This window comes from Nycticebus coucang, chromosome 20 (genome assembly GCF_027406575.1).
Source record: "Nycticebus coucang isolate mNycCou1 chromosome 20, mNycCou1.pri, whole genome shotgun sequence".
Lineage (NCBI taxonomy): Eukaryota > Metazoa > Chordata > Mammalia > Primates > Lorisidae > Nycticebus > Nycticebus coucang.
The window spans coordinates 68,606,604-68,627,805 of NC_069799.1; the positions used below are offsets into that span (position 1 = coordinate 68,606,604).

At 48.5% G+C, this 21,202-nt stretch overlaps 2 protein-coding genes across 2 annotated transcripts in view; both read left to right on the forward strand.

The window, feature by feature from the left end:
* IDI1 (isopentenyl-diphosphate delta isomerase 1) overlaps positions 1 to 17,443 on the forward strand; it is a 38,992-nt gene extending 21,549 nt beyond the window's left edge. Inside the window, exon 6 of the transcript XR_008376273.1 lies at positions 17,176 to 17,443. The gene's annotated coding sequence lies outside the window, so the exon portion shown is untranslated. The remainder of the gene's footprint in view (positions 1 to 17,175) is intronic.
* LOC128572907 (isopentenyl-diphosphate delta-isomerase 2-like) lies at positions 3,345 to 7,544 on the forward strand. The gene is made up of 4 exons (XM_053573061.1): positions 3,345 to 3,486; positions 5,252 to 5,344; positions 6,731 to 6,861; positions 7,227 to 7,544. Exons 1-4 carry the CDS (start codon positions 3,345 to 3,347, stop codon positions 7,542 to 7,544), a joined length of 684 nt encoding a protein of 227 aa, XP_053429036.1.
* Positions 17,444 to 21,202: the final 3,759 nt, after the last annotated feature.

Sequence of the window (21,202 nt, forward strand, 5' to 3'; positions counted from 1 at the left end):
AGCCAGGTGTTGTCCCAGCTACTTGGGAGACTGAGGCAAGAGAATCGTTTAAGCCCAAGAGCTTAAGGTTGCTGTGAGCTGTGACGCCACGGCGCCCTACTGATGGCGACACAGTGAGACTCTGTATCAAAAACAAAAAACAAAGTTCAAGAACTCGCCACCGTGTGCTTATGTTGGCAGCAGTGTGGGAACCACTCCGTGAGGTTCTGTAACGTTGGTGCCGTCAGCACCTCACGGTTGCGTTTGTGTGGACATATGTGGGTGTCGAGCCGAGGGGTGTTCATTATTGGTGCGTGTTTTTGCGTGCCGTACCTCAACGGCTCTGATGGTTTTTGCAGAAAAAGAGTTCCAAAATTACTTGGACGGTGGGGACAAGGCATTGGTGTCAGTGCACGGCTTCCCGACAGGAGCACTTTGAAGGTGACTGGAGTGATATTCAGCTATGAAGCGGGTAGCACTTTTTCTAGGGTGAGTTCTTGAATTTAATTATCAGACTTCACATCAATTAACAGATTAAAAATTTCTAGCAATGGTTTAGGTCCTTTGTATAGCTAAGCAGAAAAAGAGAACACTCCCCATCCCTTCTTTAATGGAAGTTGGGAAAATATCAACGAGAGAATTAAACAGACAGAAAATGGATATTTTCAATGTTTCTTTAATCATAAGGCTTTGCTTCTGAAGCTTCAGAAAAGGGGCAAGGAACAAATGGCCCCCTTGGAAGGGTCCCTCTTCCCTGCCCACTGTGTCCTGTCCAGGGCACAAGGAAGTTGAGAGAGAAGGTAAAAGTCTGTTGGATCAGGAGCTGGGATACAGAAGAGCTGCTCAAATAGGGGAATTTCTGAATAAAAGTATGCCTCAGGGAAGGACTGTCCTGGTCTCTAGTAGATTAAATCAGGTGATCTGGCCCCGAGCCCCAAAAGGACAATAGGCTTTGTGAGGATGAATTTTGGGCTGAGACTTGGGGCCAGAGGGCGGCAGCACCTAGTTGGAAAGCAGGGTAGGGGTTCATTACACTTTAAAAATAAACTGGACAACCTCTAGTTACTCACACATCATTCACAGTAATAATCAGATAGAAAAGAGTCAAAGTCATCTCGAGGTTAGTGAGTCCGGCGCCATGGCTCCTGCCTATAATCCTAGCACTCTGGGAGGCCTAGGCGGGAGAATCCCTTAAATTAAGCTCAGAAGTTCAAGACCATCCTGAGCAAGATCAAGACCCTGTCTCTGGCTCCGTGCCTGTAGCTCAGAGGCTAGGGTGCCAGCCATAGACACCGGAGGTGGTGGGTTCAAAACCAGCCCGGGCCTGCCAAACAACAATGACAACTACAACCCAAAAACAGCCAGGCGTTGTGGCAGGCACCTATAGTCCCATCTATTCAGGAGGCTGAGGCAAGGGCATCACCTGAGCCCGAGTTTGAAGTAGCTGTGAGCTGTGACATCATGACACTCTACTGAGAGCAAAAAAGTGAGACTCTGTCTCAAAAAATTACAATAATAAGTAAATATAGTCTTTCTTTTTTAATCATGCTTTGTGGACATATGGAAGCATTATTTTAGCGTACATAAAAATGCCATATTTTTACATCTAGAGTTCTGAATTGGTGTCATAGACTATTATATTCATCCATATATTTTTCTAGGATTTTTATGCTTTCAGTTTTTTCAATAAAATCTGAAATTTATATAGATCTCTCTAATATGGAATTAGTGGTAAGGATATAATTTTATTCCTTTCTAATAAACTAAAATGCCACCTTAATCATATACTAAACTATGATACAGTAGAAAATAATTTAACTCAGCTTTAAGAAGTAAAAGCAATTTTTAAAGTGTAGCTGTGTCAAAATAATTTTGTATGACTGTCGAACTTGAGAGGGACAGAGAGAGACACACAGCAGGAGCGATATCAGGGAGTGGCTTCTTATTATGAAAACAAAAATTTCAGATCATCCCAATATACCCTGTGTGTCCCCAGAGTATATAAGGGCTGAGTCACTGAGAATTCATTCTTATGCCTGACGGGGTACCCAGGAGCCTCCGATTTCCAGGAAAGGTTAGTTGGTGCATATCTTTTCCCTTGTGGAAATTCTTTTATTGATCAAATTTTGTACATATTTAATGATTTTCTCTTTGCCAAGAGGATAAGCAGATGCTGAAAATAATAACAGAATAATGGTAAGAAACAGAAGTGAATGCGTTTCTTTTCTTTCTTTCTTTCTTTTTTTTTTTTTTGAGACAGAGCCTCAAGCTGTCACCCTGGGTAGAGTGCTGCTGTGGCATCACAGCTCACAGCAACCTCCAACTCCTGGGCTCAAGCGATTCTCTTGCCTCCCAAGTAGCTGAGACTACAGGCACCCGCCACAAGGCCTGGCTATTTTTTAGTTGCAGCCATCATTGTTGTTTGGCAGGCCGGGATTGTATTTGAAATCGCCAGCTCAGGTGTATGTGGCTGGTGTCTTAGCCACTTGAGCCATGGGCACCCTGCCTGAATGCATTTCTTTAACAAGTAGAAAAGTGCCCGAAGACCTGTAATCTTACCACTCCGGGAGGTCGAAGGAGGTGGATTATTTGAGCTCAGGAGTTTGAGACCAACCTAAGCAATAGCAAGATCAAAACCCTGTCTCTACTAAAAACAGAAAAATTAGCTGGGGGTCCTGCCAGGCACCTGTGGTCCCAGCCACTTGGGAGGCTGAGGCGAGAGGATTGCTCAAGCCCAAGAGTGTGAAGTTGCTGTGAACTATGATGCTACGGTACTCCACCCAGGGCAAAGAGTTAGACTCTGTCTCAAAAAGATAAAATAAATAAAAGGTAGAAAATGATGATGAAAAGATTTTGCATGAAAATAAGTGATTCTGAATACATTTTCTCAGAAATTGTTCATATGAGACTGTTTGTCTCTGGGAGGGCACTGGGCCGTCTGGGGCTTACGGAGCTTCTCCGAACAGCTGTAGGTTTCTCCTCTGGGATCCAAGCCCCACAGCTTTATATAGCACTGCACTTTCCGGAACGCTTCTTCAAAGAGCATTACCTGATCTTTTCCTCGTGTTTGTTTTGGTGGGGATTTATCATTTAAATTTTCCCATGAAAATTTTTCCCATGAAAATTTAAATGATAAATTTAACTTTCCTGGGAAATGTGAAGAATATATATATGAGAGCGAGGGAGAGATAGATCCAAGATTCCTCATTTAGACACCACGGTGGAAACACATCTGCGAGGCACTGCCTGGTCACTCTTTCTGCAATGTACACAGACAGGTATCTGCTGAATCCTGGCTGGTCCCGTCTTCCACACAGAGATGACATTTTGTGCACCTGTTTCAGGTCAGACCACTGCCAGCAGCCATGTCTGAAGTAAACCTCGACTGGGTCAATGACCGCCAGCGACAGCGCCTAGAAGAAATGCTGATAGTTGTTGATGAGGACGACAAGGTTATTGGCTCAGACACCAAGAGGAACTGCCACCTGAACGAGAACATTGAGAAAGGTAGCACCAGCCTGTCTTCTCTTTTTCCCAAGATTTCTTCACTTTTCCCACCCAACAGACTTGTAGAGATGAAAGAACTCAGTCTTTCCTGGTGAGGGGGAGACCCCGATTATCTGCAGGGGGGAGGTTAAGGGATCATCCTGCTGGACACCCGTGCCCACCATCCCAGGCCATGTCTGCTCACAGCCTGTCTGCGGGCAGAATCCTGTTAGGTGGGCCCACCCAGAAGCCCCTCACCTCTGGCATTTCCCCCCAGTCCCTTTCCATCACTACCTCCCCACCCCTCCCCCATCCCACTGTGGAAGTTCCCACTTTCCGCCACTGAGTGCAGAGCTGAGCCTGGGTCTGCACTGAGGTCTCTCCCCTATAACAATAGTCCTCAGTAAAATCTGTTTTCCTGTTGTAACCACTGTCTAGCTCTGGTATTCTTTGAAAACCTTAAACCAGCTGGGTGTGGTGGCTCGTGCACTTGGCAGGTCAAGGCAGGTGGATTGCTTGAGCTCACGAGTTCGATACCAGTCTAAGCAAGAGCGAAACCCCACTCTAAAAAAAAAAAAAAAAAGCCAGGCCTTGTGGTGGGGACCAGTAGTCCTAGCTACTCAGGAGACTGAGGCAAGAGAATCACTTAAGCCCAAAGTTAGAGGTTGTTGTTAGCTGTGACACCACAGCACTCTACCCAGGGTGACAGAGTGAGACTCTGTCTCAAAAAAAAAAAAAGAAAGAAAGAAAAGAAAACCTTATGCCACTGTATTTTTTTTGTTGCTTTTACAAATTGATACATAATAACTGTAGGTATTTATGGTGCTTGCAGGACAGTTTGGTGCATGGACATAGCATGTGAGGGTCAGGTCAGGGCCATTAGGGCACCCATCACCTCAAACATTGATCTTATTTTATGGTGGGAACATCACAACCTCTACCAATAAGCTGTTAACTACAGTCACCCCAACATGCTGTAGAACACTCCAGCTTCTTCCTCTGTCTGGCTGCACCTAGCACCCTGAACCCGTCCTCTCCCTCTCCACCCCACTGTCCCCACCCATGTCACCCAGTTCTCAGGTGAGGACACAAGACATTTGCCCCTTCCGTCCATGTTGCTGCAAATGATAGGATCTCACTTTCACAAAGAACGGGGCTCCTCTGTGTGGGCACCCCACTTCATTTCTCCACCGTCACTGGTGGACACTTCAGTTGAGTCCTGTCTGGCTCTGGTGACCAGCACTGAAATGGTTCTGTCTAGCACACACCTCTTCAATACCCTGGCTTTATTTCTGTTGTATCCCTGGCTGGGGGACTCGTGGATGTGTATCAGTTCTATTTTTAGTTTTCCGAGCATCCATTTGTTAAGCAAGTTTTAGGCAGGCAGACTCTGAAACAATCTGTTGAGAATGCTGTGGTCACAGGCACCTTGAGCAGACTCTGAAACATGTCTGCCCTGCAGTTGTCTGCGAGCAACATCATTTTCACACTTGGTTGGGCTCCTCCCCCTCCTCCTCTTCTTCATCATCTTATTCCTCCTCCCCCAATTTTTCCTCTTCCTCCTCTTCCTCCTCCTCACTGTGATGAATTGCCTGACTTTGTGCACTTCCTGCTTCGTTTCAAGCCCTTCCAACCCTTTATCCTCTGTCTTGATTTCTTCATGGAAGTTAGATAGGAGCTATTCAGCTTGAGAGTGCTGTGATCACAAGTACTTTGAGACCAAGGCTGCAGTGCCCAGAGGTCCCCTGGCAGTTGCACGCATGCTCACGTGGGCTGTGCCTTCCAGGGCTGCTGCACCGAGCCTTCAGTGTCGTCCTGTTCAACACGGAGAACAAGGTCCTGATACAGCAGCGAGTGGACACTAAGGTCACCTTTCCTGGTAAGTCCCTTCAGCTGGCCTGAATGTGGCAAGGCTGTCTGTCTGCCCCACTCCCCTCAGGTCAGCAGTCAGCTCAGATGATGCTGGTATTTCTTCAGAGGGTCAGGTTTCTTTTAATGAAGAAACTAAAGCCACACATGGTGGCTCACACCTGTAATCCCAACACTCTGGGAGGCCGAGGCGGGTGGATTGCCCTGAGCTCAGAGATTCGAGACAAGCCTGAGCCGGAGTGAGACCCCCATCTGTCCAAAAAATGCCCGGCCTTGTGGCAGGGGACTGCAGTCCCAGCTACTTGTGAGGCTGAAGCAAGAGAATCACTTAAGTGCAAGAGTTGGAGGTTGCTGTGAGCTACGATGCCATGGCACTCTACTGAGGGCAACATAGTAAGACACTGTCTCAATTTAAGAAAGAAATATAAGTAAATAAATAAAAGGAAAAAAAGAAAATTAAAAACGACTTAAACTAAGACAATTTAAAGCCAATTGAAAGCAAAATTTGAAAAAAAAAAGGATATAGGTGAGTTTCCACTTTTTTTGGAGTTTTTTTGTTTGTTTGTTTCTTTTGCAATGGCAAGTTAATTAAATGGAGAGGAATTTGTGAAGCTAAGGATCTGAGGGACTAAAATAAACAGCATTTAGCCTGAAACTGATGAGATCATGATAAAAATCATCTTACAAGTCTGAGGTTTGGCTTTTTTTGTCTTCTCTTTCTTTCTTTTTATTTTTATTTATTTATTTATTTATTTTTGTACTTCTTAAAATCACAACTTTAGAGTGGGCTCGGTGGTTCAGGCCAGCAGTCCCGTCTCTGGGAGGCCGAGGGGGTCTCAAGCGCGGGAGTCTGAGGCTGCAGTGAGGGGTCCCTGAGCCGATGTCTCCCACGAGCGTCAGCGCCCCTGGGAAGCAGTGCATCTCCGGAGTAAATCGGGCTTCGAGGTCACCCTAGGGGCGCTGAGGGTCTGACAGGACGGAAGCTTCTCCCGCCACCTTGGCCACAGCTGCGGTACCTCCCACCAGGAAGGTCCGGCCCGAGTGGCCGGCTGAAGGCCTCCTAGGAACCCACTCCGGCCCGGCCTGGGTCCCGTCTGCCGCCTCCCGCGCGAATGGCATCTCCTGTCCCCTGGGGCTGTGGGGCTGCGCGCCCCTGTCCCGGTCTCTCTGAGATGCTGCAGAGGATCGTGGGGCAGCGGGGCAGTGAGGCCGTCCCTGCCTGGGACCAGCCTGCCAGATGCCCCTTCGGAGGCCCCTGCCCTGGACAAACCGGCTCTTCACGGCGCCAGACTGCAGATGCCAGACCGGCGCTTTCTTACCCAAAGTGTCGAGTGTGTCTGTAGCCTGTCGGCTTTCAGTATGAAGTAGGGAATGTTTCCCATGCCTGTCTTTCTAGGATATTTCACCGACTCCTGTTGCAGCCACCCCCTGTACGAGCCCGCAGAGCTGGAGGAGAAGGACGCGGTCGGGGTGCGCAGGGCGGCCCGCAGGCGGCTGCTGGTGGAGCTGGGCATTCCCCCGGAGCAGGTGCGGAGTGCCGGATGGGGTGAGGGAGCGGGCCGGGTGCGCAGGGCGGCCGCAGGCGAAATACAGGGATTGAGGAGAGGGATGGGGCAGGGCGCGGAGAGGGACGCGCTGGCCCCCCCATAAAGTTGCCGGCGTCTGCAGGACCTGGTGGACATTGTGGGGCGGGAGCTCGGCTCTTTAAATCAGGACGCACGCAGGTGTGCAGGAAACAAAACAAAAGCCAGGTCCTTACTCAGCCTGAGTCGGCAGAGACCAGACGACTAGAATTAAAGTGCCAGCAGAAATCGTTAATTTCCTTTGAGGACAAGAAATGCGACTATTTCCTCCATTTTCCCATAAATTCTCTCAACTCGATTTCCCTCTAGATCTCTGAGGAGGACATTGTGTTCATGACAATCTATCATCACAAGGCAAAATCAGACCGAATTTGGGGCGAACACGAGATCTGCTACCTGCTGCTGGTGCGGAAGGACGTCCGCGTGGCTCCGGACCCCAGCGAGACCCGCAGCGTCCGATACCTGGGGCCGGACGAGCTGCGCGAGCTGCTGGAGCGCGGGGCGCGCGGCGAGGTGCGGGTCACCCCCTGGCTGAGGACCATCGCGGAGAGGTTCCTGTACAAGTGGTGGCCGCACCTGGACGACGTGGCCCGGCTCGCGGACCGCCACACAATCCACAGGGTGTGAGGCCGGCGGGGCCCCGCCAGCCGCGCGCAGCCACGTGCCTCTGCAAGCTCGGATAGCGCTCAACTTCGCAATCGGCTTCACCGTGTTGCCCTAACATTTCCTTTTTCCTTATTTCCGTATGTTTTTCCTGCCTTGTTACAGGGAGGACATCTGTTCCCCCCCACCGCCCACAGCCTCATAAGCGCTGAATCAGCTGAAGCTGACCGCTGAGTTCTGGGTGGGAGAACGGGGGTCGCAGGCGAATTACAGGGATTGAGGAGAGGGACGCGCTGGCCCCCCCAGGTCTTTGTTCCAGTCCTAGGGGTCCAAATGGGCTCCCTGCTGTCTCTGAAAAATGATTATTGATTTCAGGACATACAGAGGCTGCATTTAAAACAACATCAGCTCAACCTTACATCCTAAGGTATGGAGCATTCCAGTTTGCCCCTAAAATGAACTGGGGTTGGCAAATGTTACATCCCCAGTACACGCAGCATGTGTGTGATCCAGGCAGGGCTCCCCACTTATCCCCTCTGTTCTTTCATTTGATTATACCTCAGAAATCCGCTTACAAATAAAAACAGCATCACCCTAACAAGTAGTTGGTCTCCTTTTTTTCCTTTCTTTACTTTTTATTTTTGGAGACTGAATCTCATTTTGTCACCCTCAATAGAGTACCCCAGCGTCACAGCTCACAACAACTTCAGACTCTTGAGCTCAAGAGATTGTCTTGCCTGGGCCTCCCAAATAGCTGGGTCTACAGGCACGGCCACACGCACCCCGCTATTTTTAGAGGCATAGTCTCTCTCTGGCTCAGGCTGGTATCAAACCTGTGAGCCCAGGCGATCCACCCACCTAGGCTTCCCAGAGAGAGAGAGTTACAGGCCTGAGCCATCACGCCCCCCCACCCGCCACAGTCTGCCTCCTTTTAAGGAGAAGTCACCGTGCATGTAAAGATTTGCTGCGGGAATCCCAGACCTGGTAAACTAACAAACTGTGACACAGGACAAATGTCACAACCTAGATGTGCAGCTAACTCGACTGGCTCACTGCTGACACGTGGGGACACTTGGCACATCTGTGGCTCTGCAGCACCTCCCCGCACCACACCAGGGAGTTGCCAGCATGTGGTGCAGTACCTGCCCATCTACACAGCCCTTCTACAGCTCTCAGAGCTCTACACAGCGCTAAGCTGCAGTCCCAGCCCCAGCCCTCAAGACCTGCCCAACCCACCTCCTCAGGCATCTGCCCATCCCTCTCCCTGCACCTGAGCTCTGGACCCCTCTGCCCCCCAACCTGCCTCCTCCGCCAAGCCCCTCCCTCTGCCCCTCTGCTACCTCATGCACCATCCCTGCACCCCTGCTGTGATCTGGGCCCAGGATCTAGGTGGGGGCACGTGTGGTCTTACCCAGAGGAGCTCTCTTTGAATGTAGGTGGGATTTCATCTTCATCATCCTCCCTCTCTCACCTCACCCTCCTCCTTTCCAGCCCCAAATCCTCAAGACCACAGGATTTCCAGAGTCACCCCACCTCTAACCATAAATTTCAGCTAAAGAGGAACCATTTGGGTTTCTAGATAAGGTCATTCTCTACCAGACACCCTCCTTTCCCACTTTCCATTTTTACTCAGGTGCCTCTTGATCCAACCTCTTATAACAAAGCACATTTAATATTGTTTTTTTTGTTTTTTTTTTTGGCTCATCACCTGGAGCACAGTGGTTACAGCGGCAGCCACATGCACCGAGGCTGGTGGGTTCGAGCCTGGCCCAGGCCAGCTAAACAACAATGACTATTGCAACAACAAAAAAATAGCCAGGCGCTGTGGTGGGCACCTATAGTCCCAGCTACTTTGGAGGGTGAGGCAAGAGAATCACTCAAGCCCAAGGGTTTGAGGTTCCTGTGAGCTGTGACACCACAGCACCTACCGAGGATGACATAGAGAAACTCTGTATAAAAACAAATAAAATAAAATAAAATTGTTTTTTTCCTTTCTCCAGAGATAGAATAACTATTTTTGAGGTGGCTCATGCCTGTAATCCTAGCACTATGGGAGGCCGAGGCGGGTGGATTGCTTGAGCTCAGGAGTTCAAGACCAGCCTGAGCAAGAGTGAGATCCCGTCTTTAAAAAATAGCTGGGCGGCTGGGCGGCGCCTGTGGTTCAGTCGGTAGGGTGCCGGCCCCATATACCGAGGGTGACAGGTTCAAACCCAGCCCCGGCCAAACTGCAGCCAAAAAATAGCCGGGCGTTGTGGCAGGCGCCTGTAGTCCCAGCTACTTGGGAGGCTGAGGCAAGAGAATCGCTGAAGCCCAGGAGTTGGAGGTTGCTGTGAGCTGTGTGAGGCCACGGCACTCTACCGAGGGCCATAAAGTGAGATTCTGTCTCTACAAAAAAAAAAAAAAAAAAAATAGCTGGGCGGGGTGGTGCCTGTGGCTCAGTGAGTAGGGTTCCGGCCCCATATACCAAGGGTGGCAGGTTCAAACCTGGCCCAGCCAAACGGCAACAAAAAACAGCCGATAGTTGTGGTGGGCACCTGTAGTCCCAGCTACTCAGAGGCTGAGGCAAGAGAATCACCTAAGCCCAGAAGTTGGAGGTTGCTATGATCTGTGATGCTATGGCACTCTACCAAGGGCTATAAAGTGAGACTCTGTCTCTAAAAAAAAAAAAAAAAAAGATAGCTGGGCATTGTCTTGGACATCTGTAGTCCCTACTACAAGGTTGCTGTGAATGCCACAGCACTCTACCCAGAGCAAAAAAGTGAAACTCTGTCTCAAAAAAAAAAAAAGTAACCATTCTCAATATGTCATACAATCCTTACTGAGATGCACATGCAATCTTCAGGAATGTGGACAAGCTTATATGACCACAGGGAAGGGAATGTGTCACTTGGTCAAAACTCCTGAGAGAACCTCTCATCACACATTTCACAAAGTGCTGCTCAGCGTTCCTTCCTCAGAGAGAAGAGACAGAGAGGGATGCTCTGCCTCAAGGGGTGAGGGAAGAGCCAAAACATCCCTCTGTCTTGAGTTTTCCAGCCCACCAAATATTCATCTCCCAAACCCAATTAAAATTAGGGGAAAAGTGGAGAGACCTTACAGACTCCGCCATGGTTGCGGTGAGGGCCCACAGTAGTGGGTACTTTGAGGGTGTGCACCCTGACACAGCCTGCACATCACACAGTGTGCACATAACACAGTGTGCACATCACACAGCCTGCACCCCAATACAATGTGCACATAACATGTCATGAACATCACACAGCCTGCACCCTGATACAGAGCACCCTGACAGAGTGCACCCTGACACAGCAAGAACATCACAAAGCCTGCACCACGACACAGAGTGCACCCCAGCACAGTGTGAACATCACACAGCCTGCACCCCAACACAGCATGAACATCACACAGCCTGCACCCAACAAAGCGCGCAGGTCACACAGCGTGCATGTCACACAGTGTGCACCCCGACACAGAGTACATGTCACACTGTGTGCACATCACTCGGCCTGCACACCCACACAGCATGCAGGTCACCTCTGTGCCCTCCCCAAGAATCCCCATCCCCGGTCTGATCAGCCAAGGTCAGGTGGCTCACAGCTGTAATCCTAGGACTCTGGGGGTCTGAGGCAGGTGGATTGCCTGAGCTCAGGAGTTGAGACCAACCTGAGCAAGGGTGAGACACTACCTCTAAAAGTAGCCAGGCGTTGTAGTGGGCGCCTGTAGTCCCAGCAACTCAGGAGGCTGAGGCAAGAGGATCACTTAAGCCCAAGAGTTTGAGGTTGGGCGGCACCGGTGGCTCAGTGGGTAGGGTGCTGGCCCCATATACCAAGAGTGGTGTGTTCAAACCCGGCCCTGGACAGACTGCAACAAAAAAACAGCCGGGCATTGTGGTGGGCGCCTGTAGTTCCAGCTACTTGGGAGGCTGAGCAAGAGAATCACCTAAGTGCAGGAACTGGAGGTTGCTGTGAGCTGTAAAGCTACGGCACTTGAAAGAGGGCGACAAAGTGAAAAAAACAAGAGTTTGAGGTTAAACAAAAAAAAAAAAAGAGTTTGAGGTTGCTATGAGCTGCAATGTGACAGCACTCTAGAGTGCCAGACAGTGAGACTCTGTCTCAAAAACAAACAAAAAAAATGCCATGGCCAACAAAAAAATTCAAAGAGAAACTGTCACCACCAGGGGAGCTTAATTATACAAAAGACTGAGTGAAGAATTGTATCCTGAGGTAGAAAAAGGCTATTAGGTAAAAACTAAGAAACGTGAATAAATATGAACTTTACTTACAATGTGTCAACACTGGCTAATGTGCTTTGACAGATGCATCATACAATGTAAGATGTTAATAATAGAAAATCTCTCAAAAAAAAAAGTGCTCTTTGCTATCTTCACAAATTTTATGGGGTGGCGCCTGTGGCTCAAAGGAGTACGGCACTGGCCCCATATACTGGAGGTGGCGCGTTCAAATCTAGCCCCGGCCAAAAACTGCGAACAAATAAATTTATGTAAACCTAAAAATACTCTAAATTTTTCTAACGCTTATGTTGAAACCAGAGGGAAAGCAGACAAGTGCACCTCAGACTCTGTCCCAGTGACCGCCTCGTAACCAGTCTGAGGCAGCCCTCGGTGCCCCTCCAGGCCTTGAGGCCCTGAGACTTGGGAACCACGAGACCAAGCCTGGCAGAGTCTGTACGTTAAGTACCAAAATTTGGCCAGAGCCAAGAAATCCGAATCACCCTTCCTCATCCTGCTCGGGCTGGGCGTCTCCCAGAGCCGTTTCCTGAGCGTGGGGGCTTCTCCATGGTGCACATAGCCACATGGTCACAGGACACATTAACTGCAGGGACGGGTGAAGGGCCCTTCAGACAAGAGGGAGCTTTTCCTAAAGGAGTCTCCTCACTCAGAAAACACCCAAGAGACCCATCTGTAACTGCTGATTCTGCTTTGGAAACTCTGTGCCTTGTCACTAACTTCCTCACTGTGCCAGGAAACAGTGGTTTGTGGTCGGGGTCAGTGAGGCAATCACTCCCCACACTCAGCTGGGCCCTCACCCACCACCTGGGGAACATGGGGCAGATGGTGGGGCAGTTTGGCTAGAAAGCATGGGATCACACAAAGCCCAGCACAGCGGTCTGCCTGAGACTTGAACCTGCTGGGCTGCAGGACAGGGCTTTACAGCAGGCACCCGCTGGCCGCAGGCTGATTTAGCCCCAGGGCCCTTTGGTACCCAGAGCACCAAGGTTACTTTTGTGTCCCTCACCCTGCCATGCATTTCGGAACACAAACACGGCTGTCCAAAGTCCCAGTTCCATTCCTTCCATCCACAGTGAGACACAGATTATCTTCTCAAATTTATTGATTGATTTTTCGAGTCTCACTTCATTGCCCTGGGTAGAGTGCTATGGCATCATAAATTACAGCAACCTCAAACTCTTGGGCTCAAGAGATTCTCTTGCCTCAGTCTCCCAAATGGCTGGGACTACAGGGGCCCACCACAGCACGCAGCTATTTTTAGAGATGGGGTCTCACTCTTGCTCAGGCTGGTCTCAAACTCCTGAGTTCAAACAACCGTCTCCCAGAGTGCTGCGATTACAGGTGTGACCCACCACGTCCTGAAGGGTTTTTCCTATTTTTAGTAAAGACTGAATCTTACTCTTGCTCAGGCTGGTCTCCAACTTGTAAGCTCAAGTGATCCACAAGCCAGGGCCTCCCACAGTGCTAGGATTACAGAAGTGAGACACCACACCCGGGCTTTATCTTCTCAATTTTTAGATGATCTTCCTTTAGGATGACGGCAGGTATGTTAGCTGGGTGTGGCATTCTCAGATTCAAGGGTGCCATCTGCACAGCCCAATGGGGTTGTGAACTTCCCTCAAAGGCAGGAGTTGGGAACAAGAATATGGAACCCATGTGCACCTGTCCATCACCATCCGTGCATCCCGAAACCATCCACCCATGCATGTATATACCTGTCCATCACCATCTGTGTATCCCGTAACCACCCACCCATGCATGTATGTACCTGTCCATCACCATCCGTGCATCCCGTAACCACCCACCCATGCATGTGTATACCTGTCCATCACCATCCGTGCATCCCTTAACCACCCACCCATGCATGTATATACCTGTCCATCACCATCCGTGCATCCCGTAACCACCCACACATGCATGTATATATCTGTCCATCACCATCTGTGCATTCCGTAACCACCCACCCATGCATGTATGTACCTGTCCATCACCATCCGAGCATCCCGTAACCACCCATCCATGCATGTATATACCTGTCCATCACCATCCGTGCATCCCGTAACCACCCACCCATGCATGTATGTACCTGTCCATCACCATCTGTGTATCCCGTAACCACCCACCCATGCATGTATGTACCTGTCCATCACCATCCGTGTATCCCGTAACCACCCACGCATGCATGTATATACCTGTCCATCACCATCCGTGCATCCTGTAACCACCCACACATGCATGTATATACCTGTCCATCATCATCCGTGCATCCCGTAACCACCCACACATGCATGTATGTACCTGTCCATCACCATCCGTGTATCCCGTAACCACCCACCCATGCATGTATATACCTGTCCATCACCATCCATGCATCCCGTAACCACCATGCATGTATGTACCTGTCCATCACCATCCATGCATCCCGTAACCACCCACCCATGCATGTATGTACCTGTCCATCACCATCCGTGCATCCCGTAACCACCCCCACATGCATGTATATAACTGTCCATCACCATCCGTGCATCCTGTAATCACCCACCCATGCATGTATATACCTGTCCATCACCATCCGTGTATCCCATAACCACCGACACATGCATGTGTGTACCTCTCCATCACCATCCGTGCATCCCATAACCACCCACCCATGTATGTATATACCTGTCCATTACCATCCGTGCATCCCGTAACCACCCACCCATGCTTGTATGTACCTGTCCATCACCATCCGTGCATCCCGTAACCACCCACCCATGCATGTATGTACCTGTCCATCACCATCTGTGTATCCCGTAACCACCCACCCATGCATGTATATACCTGTCCATCACCATCTGTGCATCCCGTAACCACCCCCACATGTGTCTGTCCATTCATCCACCCATCCGTCCCTGCTCAAGCTGGCTCCAGCCTCCTCCTCTTCAGCTCTTCCAGAAACTTGGCATTCAGGCCTGGTTGTCCAATGGCCACTTGTGTGTGGCTACATGAGGGCCTTCACATTGCCACTTATGTCAAGACAACACCAGAACCCTGTGCTTTTGGGGTGTTGGGGTTCCAGCATTTGTGGTGAATCAGGCCACATCGCCACCCCCGTCTGGCCCTGAGCCTGGCAGCTGACAGAAGGCAGTGGTTCCCTGCAGGGCAGGCCCATGCCCTGGAAATTGAAGTGACAGAGTAGGGACAAAGCCAGGGCCACCTGAGCCTCTTCATAGCAGTGGCTCCTCTATGAAGACCCTGCTCCCACCACTTCCTGGCAGCTGAGGCTCAACAGCAAATGGGGGAAGGGGCTCCCATACCTCAGGGGTGTCCCAGGGGAGGGTGGGGAATGGTGGGGAATATAACTCTGCTGAGGGACAATAAGTGGCCACCAAGGAGGAGAAACAGATACCTGGGAAGATGAGGGTGGGGACTGACTTGACTTGGGAGACAGGTGCTGCTACCTTAGAGGTCTCGGTCAGTGTGGCTGCAACCTGGTCCTCTTTCCTGCAATTCATTAACAACAGGAAGGGGAGGGACATGGACAGCTCTTTATTTATAATGATCTGCTTTTACAAAGATAAGAGGAAAGGCCCCTGCGGGCCCGTAATTCAAAATCACCACTGCTGGAGTGCTCTAGTGTCACAGCTCACAGCAACCTTACAGGCGTGAGCCACCGCGCCTGGCCATAGCAACCTCAAACTCTTGGGCTTAAGCGATTTTCATGCCTCAGCCTCTCAAGTAGCTGGGACTACAGGCACCAGGCTATTTTTTTGTTGCAGTTTGGCCGGTGCCGGGTTTGAACCCACCTCTGTCAGGGCCAGCACTCTACCCACTGAGCCACAGGCAACACCCTACATCTTTTTTTTTTTTTTTTTTTTTTTGGACTATTTCAAAAATATCAACAATATGTTTGGGGAAAAACGAGGACACTTGAAATAACAATCTGATAATTTTCCCACGTATTGTCATTACTTCTCTGTATTATTGATAGATTAATACTTAAAATTCTAATTCCAAACAACAACTACTCTTCGGGATACTGCTGGATATTGAAATGACAGGGTTTTCTTTTGTATTATGTTTTCGATGTCTTAGGTGCCTCCAGAAGACATTAATTATTTGACACGAATTCACTACAAGGCCCAGTCTGATGGTATCTGGGGTGAGCATGAGATTGACTACATTCTGTTTGTGAGGAAGAACGTGACTCTGAATCCAGATCCCAATGAGGTTAAAAGCTACTGCTACGTGTCCAAGGCAGAACTGGAAGATCTTCTGAAAAAAGCAGCCAGTGGGGAAGTTAAGATTACATCGTGGTTAAAATTATTGTAGAGACTTTTCTCTTTAAATGGTGGGATAACTTAAATCATTTGAGCCAGTTTGTTGACCATGAGAAAATACATAGAATGTGAATGTGGAGATGAATGATTACTGCAGGATTTCTCTGTTTGGTAAACTTAGAATTACTTTTTTATAAAATTTGGTTCCCCGTTAAGAAAACTCTCATATGATACATTGGCAATTTACAACTTGTGTTGAAAACGCAACTAATAATAAATTAGTTAACTAATAAATAAATTACCTTCATAAACTTAAGGTAATTTACAACTTGTGTACAAAACACAACTAACCATTTTGTATCACACACCCCATATATGTGATGAGAAGTTACTGTGAAATGAAAGAGAACAAATAAAACACAATTTAACCTGTTCAGACGTACGCTTATAACAAATCTGAACTAACAGGGACACTTTTGTTTTTGATATGTTATGGTAAATGTTTTTGGATCACTTTTTGTCTGCCAGGAGCAATCCTTGCTTTTGCAATGGTACAGGTTAGGTTAGGTCTTCTTTTAAATAGTATTTGCCAGCCGGGCACATTCTGTTTGTGAGGAAGAATGTGACTCACATTCTTCAAGCCTATAATCCCAGTATTCTGGGAGGCCAAGGTGGGAGGATTGCTTGAGCTCAGGAGTAGGGGAACAGCCTGAGCAAGAACAAGACCCTGTCTCTAAAAATAGCATGGTGTTGTGGCTGGCGCCTGTAGTCTCAAGATCCTCCTGAGGCTGAGGCAAGAGGATCACTTGAGCCCAAGAGTTTGAGGTTGCTGTGAGCTGTGTTGCCATAGCACTCTACCAAGGGCAACAAAGTGAGACTCTGTTTTTTTGAAAAAAAAACAACATAATAATAATAATAATAATAAAGACAATAAATGTTATTTGCCAATTAGCAAAATCTGTGTTCTCAGAATTACGGGGCCAGAGGGCTGTACACAGGTGGGAAGTGTATCCTGTACTCAGGGTTCCTACCCTGGGCTCAGCGTCCATTTGGGCTGGAAAACTTTCTCTTAGGACCAGCCTGTGCACTGAGGGGTAGTTGGCTCTACACCCTGAATGCCACTGTACCCCTCCTCCTATGACAGCCAGTTGGAACTGGTTGTCCCTGGGGCCACTCTACTGAGTCACGCTCAGCTAAGAACCACTATTCTGCAAAGTCGGGCCATGTTGCAGGGACAGAAAAAGAACAAAGCAAAAGGCTGAGTTCATACTAAATAGTTTAAGTTTGGAATATGTGTATGTTAGTATAAAAAAATTGTACCTCAATTAATACACTTTTATAAATTGTCACAGGTATATTTCACAAGTTTGAACCCTTAAGACTGTTTTCTTATCCTTAAATGCTGTATAATAGTAATGAAAAATAAAATACAAAATTGTTTTCTTACAAAGTAAAATGGTTTATAAATTAAAGATATTCATTTCTTGTTAATCCTGAACAGATAATTTATAATTTGAGGCAAGACTAAGTAACAAGTATTTATTTTACTAAAAAGTGAAAACAATAAAAATTCGCCACATTTTAATACTGTTGTCTAGTTTGTTAAATTGTTAATACTATAGTAAGTTATTGCCTGTTGAAGCTTCAACGTGATAAATATCACATGATTTCAAATGCGTTTGTAATATCTTGACTAGTTTTTCAGTTTATTTTCTAGGAAATTTTAGATTGAAAGCCACATGTAATTAGTTACTCAGTAGCTTGGCAAAAGTCAGATGTGATGTTGGTAAGTCCCTGGATACCTCTCAGAGACCTCAGTGTGAGTGGTCTTTGACCTAGTAACCCCTTAGGCTCCTCCTCTTATGAACAATAGGGTCCCTCTCCTGGAATACAGTGGTCCTGACCACAAAGGCAAATGTGGGGTTTGAACTTGAAAGCCAATCGAGACTCTAACAGGTTCTTTTTCTTCAACTGTTTAAAATTCACAAAGCATATAACTTTTGATTCTGGCCAAACCATTGCCAGCTTCTTTAAGGACAAAGTAGAGAGGCGGCCTTCTACAAAACTGTTTCTTCTGATCCCACACCTGAACAAGAGCCAAAAAAAAAAAAAAAGCCACTGTGGGAGGGAGGGAGGCATGTTGTTCTCTCGCTTGGCACAGGGCAGGCACACAGGGCGCCTCCAGGAAGCATCTGAGGTACAGGGAAGCAGGACCGGGACACTTGCTGTTGAGGGTATGTGTGTCTGCACGTGAATACCTAACAACAAGTTGCCAGGCCACAATTTTCCCAGTGCTCTACTCTTAGTTTTCCTCTGCACACTCGGCTCCCAGACTGAGTCTCCAGCACACGCGGCCTAGTGGGTAAGCATGTATAGCACACAGTGTAATGAGACTCAGCACCGGGAGGGGCTGCTGAGTGAAAAAAGCCATCCACAGGGGACACGCCTCAGGGTTCCAGCCGAGCCACTCTGGGAAAGGGAGACAGGAGCAGAGACGGGGGTTAAGCACGGGATTCTAGCAGCACAAACCGCTCTGTATGAAAGTGTAAAGGTGCACCTTGTCTCACAGAGACCACAGTGAGGGCTCCTGTCAGCTGTGACTGGGGGTAGCAATGTGACAAATGCCTTCTCTGGGTCTGTGGGGAGAGGTGGTGTCAGTATGCAGGGCCTCACAGGTACCCTAGACCCACCACGTCCAAGCAGAGCAGGTGTCCATGGCCATGGGAGGACAGCAGGAAGAGAGGACAGAAAGTCTCACATGTGGAACATTCACCACCGGGGCAAGGAGGCTGCATGTTCTGGGCCCATGGTGACATCGTCATCCCATCCCCCATGTTTCTCTGAGAAGGAAGGAGAGACTTCACAGACCTATTTAATTACAATTAAAAGACATTACTTAAATTTTTGCAATCTTTATGTTTCTGGCTGACAGTAGGCATCCCTAGAATTCAGTTATTTAACTTAACGACATAATCGTGGCATATGACCATCCTAAGTTACAAACATGTCCTTGAAAATATTCCACCGAGAGGCCACGATAAAGGTTCAGGCACTTTCCTTACTCTGGCTCTGGTGACTGTAGGTCGTTTCCAGAGAAGCGATCCCTTGCCCATGCCAGGGTGGCCATTTGTCATTCTTGTCCTAGGAAGCCAGAGATGTAACCTGGTGACCCACCGTGCGGGCAACATGTTTATATAGAAGTGATTTCAGGAAGCAGAAAACAGGCTCTAAGCATAGTGGCACCATTTCACTTTAGGGTTACAGTAATTTACAAAGTTATGTCCAGAATTAATCGACATTTGCCTGGCAGAATTCAGGGAGGTGTATATTGAGGAAAAAATAGGATCCTAATTCCAAGAAAAAAGGAATAATTTTCAGGAAGTCCAGGTAGGAAAGGCTTAGGAAGAGAAACATTGCAGGGCACAGGCAGGCAGGCTGGGAGCATCGGCAACAGTTCAGCCTCCAGCCAGCTCCACACAGCCACGCATCCCCTTCAGGGCCTCTGAACTCGAGTCCTAGATCCCTCGGTTTCTAAGGGGCTTTCTTGTCACTTCACTTTGGTACCTTTTGTTGACATCCAGCTACTTATCTTGCCATTAATAATTATTCTGAGTTTAAAAAAAAATGATTGTGAGTTGGGTGGCACCCTTAGCTCAGTGGATAGGACACAGAGGCTGGCAGGTTCGAACCCAGCCTGAGCCAGCTAAAACGACAATAACAACTACAACAAGAGTAAAAAAAATAGCCGGGCGTTGTGGTGGGCGCCTGTACTCCCAGCTACTTGGGAGGCTGAGGCAAGAGAATCGCTTAAGCCCAAGAGTTTGAGGGTGCTGTGAGCTGTGACACCACGACACTCTGCCCAGGGTGACAGCTTGAGACTCTGTCTCAATAATAATCATAATAATTACTATAATTGTGTGTTGTAGCATGGTAGAAGTGACACCTGACAGAAAGAAATATGCAGAGGACACGCCTATGTCCCCGTCCCCCTGGGATGCACAGAAAGTGCCTGCTCCCATACCTCTCACCCCAACTACATCCGGTTTCAGCCAGAAGCAGGTAGATGGATGTCCTGATTCTCCAAGATTGAGGAATGAACTACAAAGATGCAGTTGGGAGGAGGATTGTAACTGGCACCATGGACAGATTTCAATGACCCCTATATGTTTTTTATACTTCTCTCCCTTAGCTAACTACTTGACTTTTTGAGCTGTTTCCCAGAATTGGTCAACTTCTTGCAAGACAAAAGACTGAGATTCTGAAGTATGTCTACTCCACCTCCCAGAAGTGGAAGTCAAACCAATTAGCTCATTTTTTGCTTCTTTGTGTCTGAAGGAGGGCCTCCCTCTGTTCCCCAGGCTGGAGTGTTGTGGCTCATCACAGCTCACTGCATCCTGGAGCTCCTGGGTTCAGGTGATCCTCCTGGCATAGCCTCCCAACACCACGCACCATTACTGTAGAGGTCAGGTCTCACTTGTTGCTCAGGCTCAAAGCAATTAACTTTTAAATCATTTGTTCACGATCAGGGCAATGGACTTTCCATCCTAGCACCCTTGACAGTGGCCACTGCTATCCTAAATCACTGTTATACACAGGGCAGAACTGGACAGAACCTGGCGGGGCCTGACGAGCCTCCGTGCCATGATGTGGAGTTGATTATTCACGTGTGAGGCCTTCTGTCCTAGACAAAGTTAAGAGATGGACACTCCGAGGACCATGGTGCCTGGGCAGTCTCCTGGGAGGAGGGGAGGTTGGGAGGATAGGAGGCTGGGGACAGGGCCTGTGGCAGCAACTCACAAACCTCCTGTGTTCTGGGAGGATCACTGGGTATTCTGCCAACTCAACCAACTGAAAACTGTGCCCCAGGGCCCTGTGGAGCAACAGCAAACTGCTTCCACAACTGTGCCAACACTGACTGATATCTGAGGCCCCTTCCCTGACTGTGCCAATACTGATTGATATCTTAGGCCCCTTCCTGACTGTACCAACACTGATTGATATCTTCGGCCCCTTCCCTGACTATGCCAAAACTGACAGATATCTGCAGCTCCTTTCCTGACTGTGCCAACACTGATTGATATCTGCAGCTCCTTCCCTGACTGTGCCAACACTGACTGATATCTGCGGCCCCTTCCCTGACTGTGCCAACACTGACTGATATCTGCGGCCCC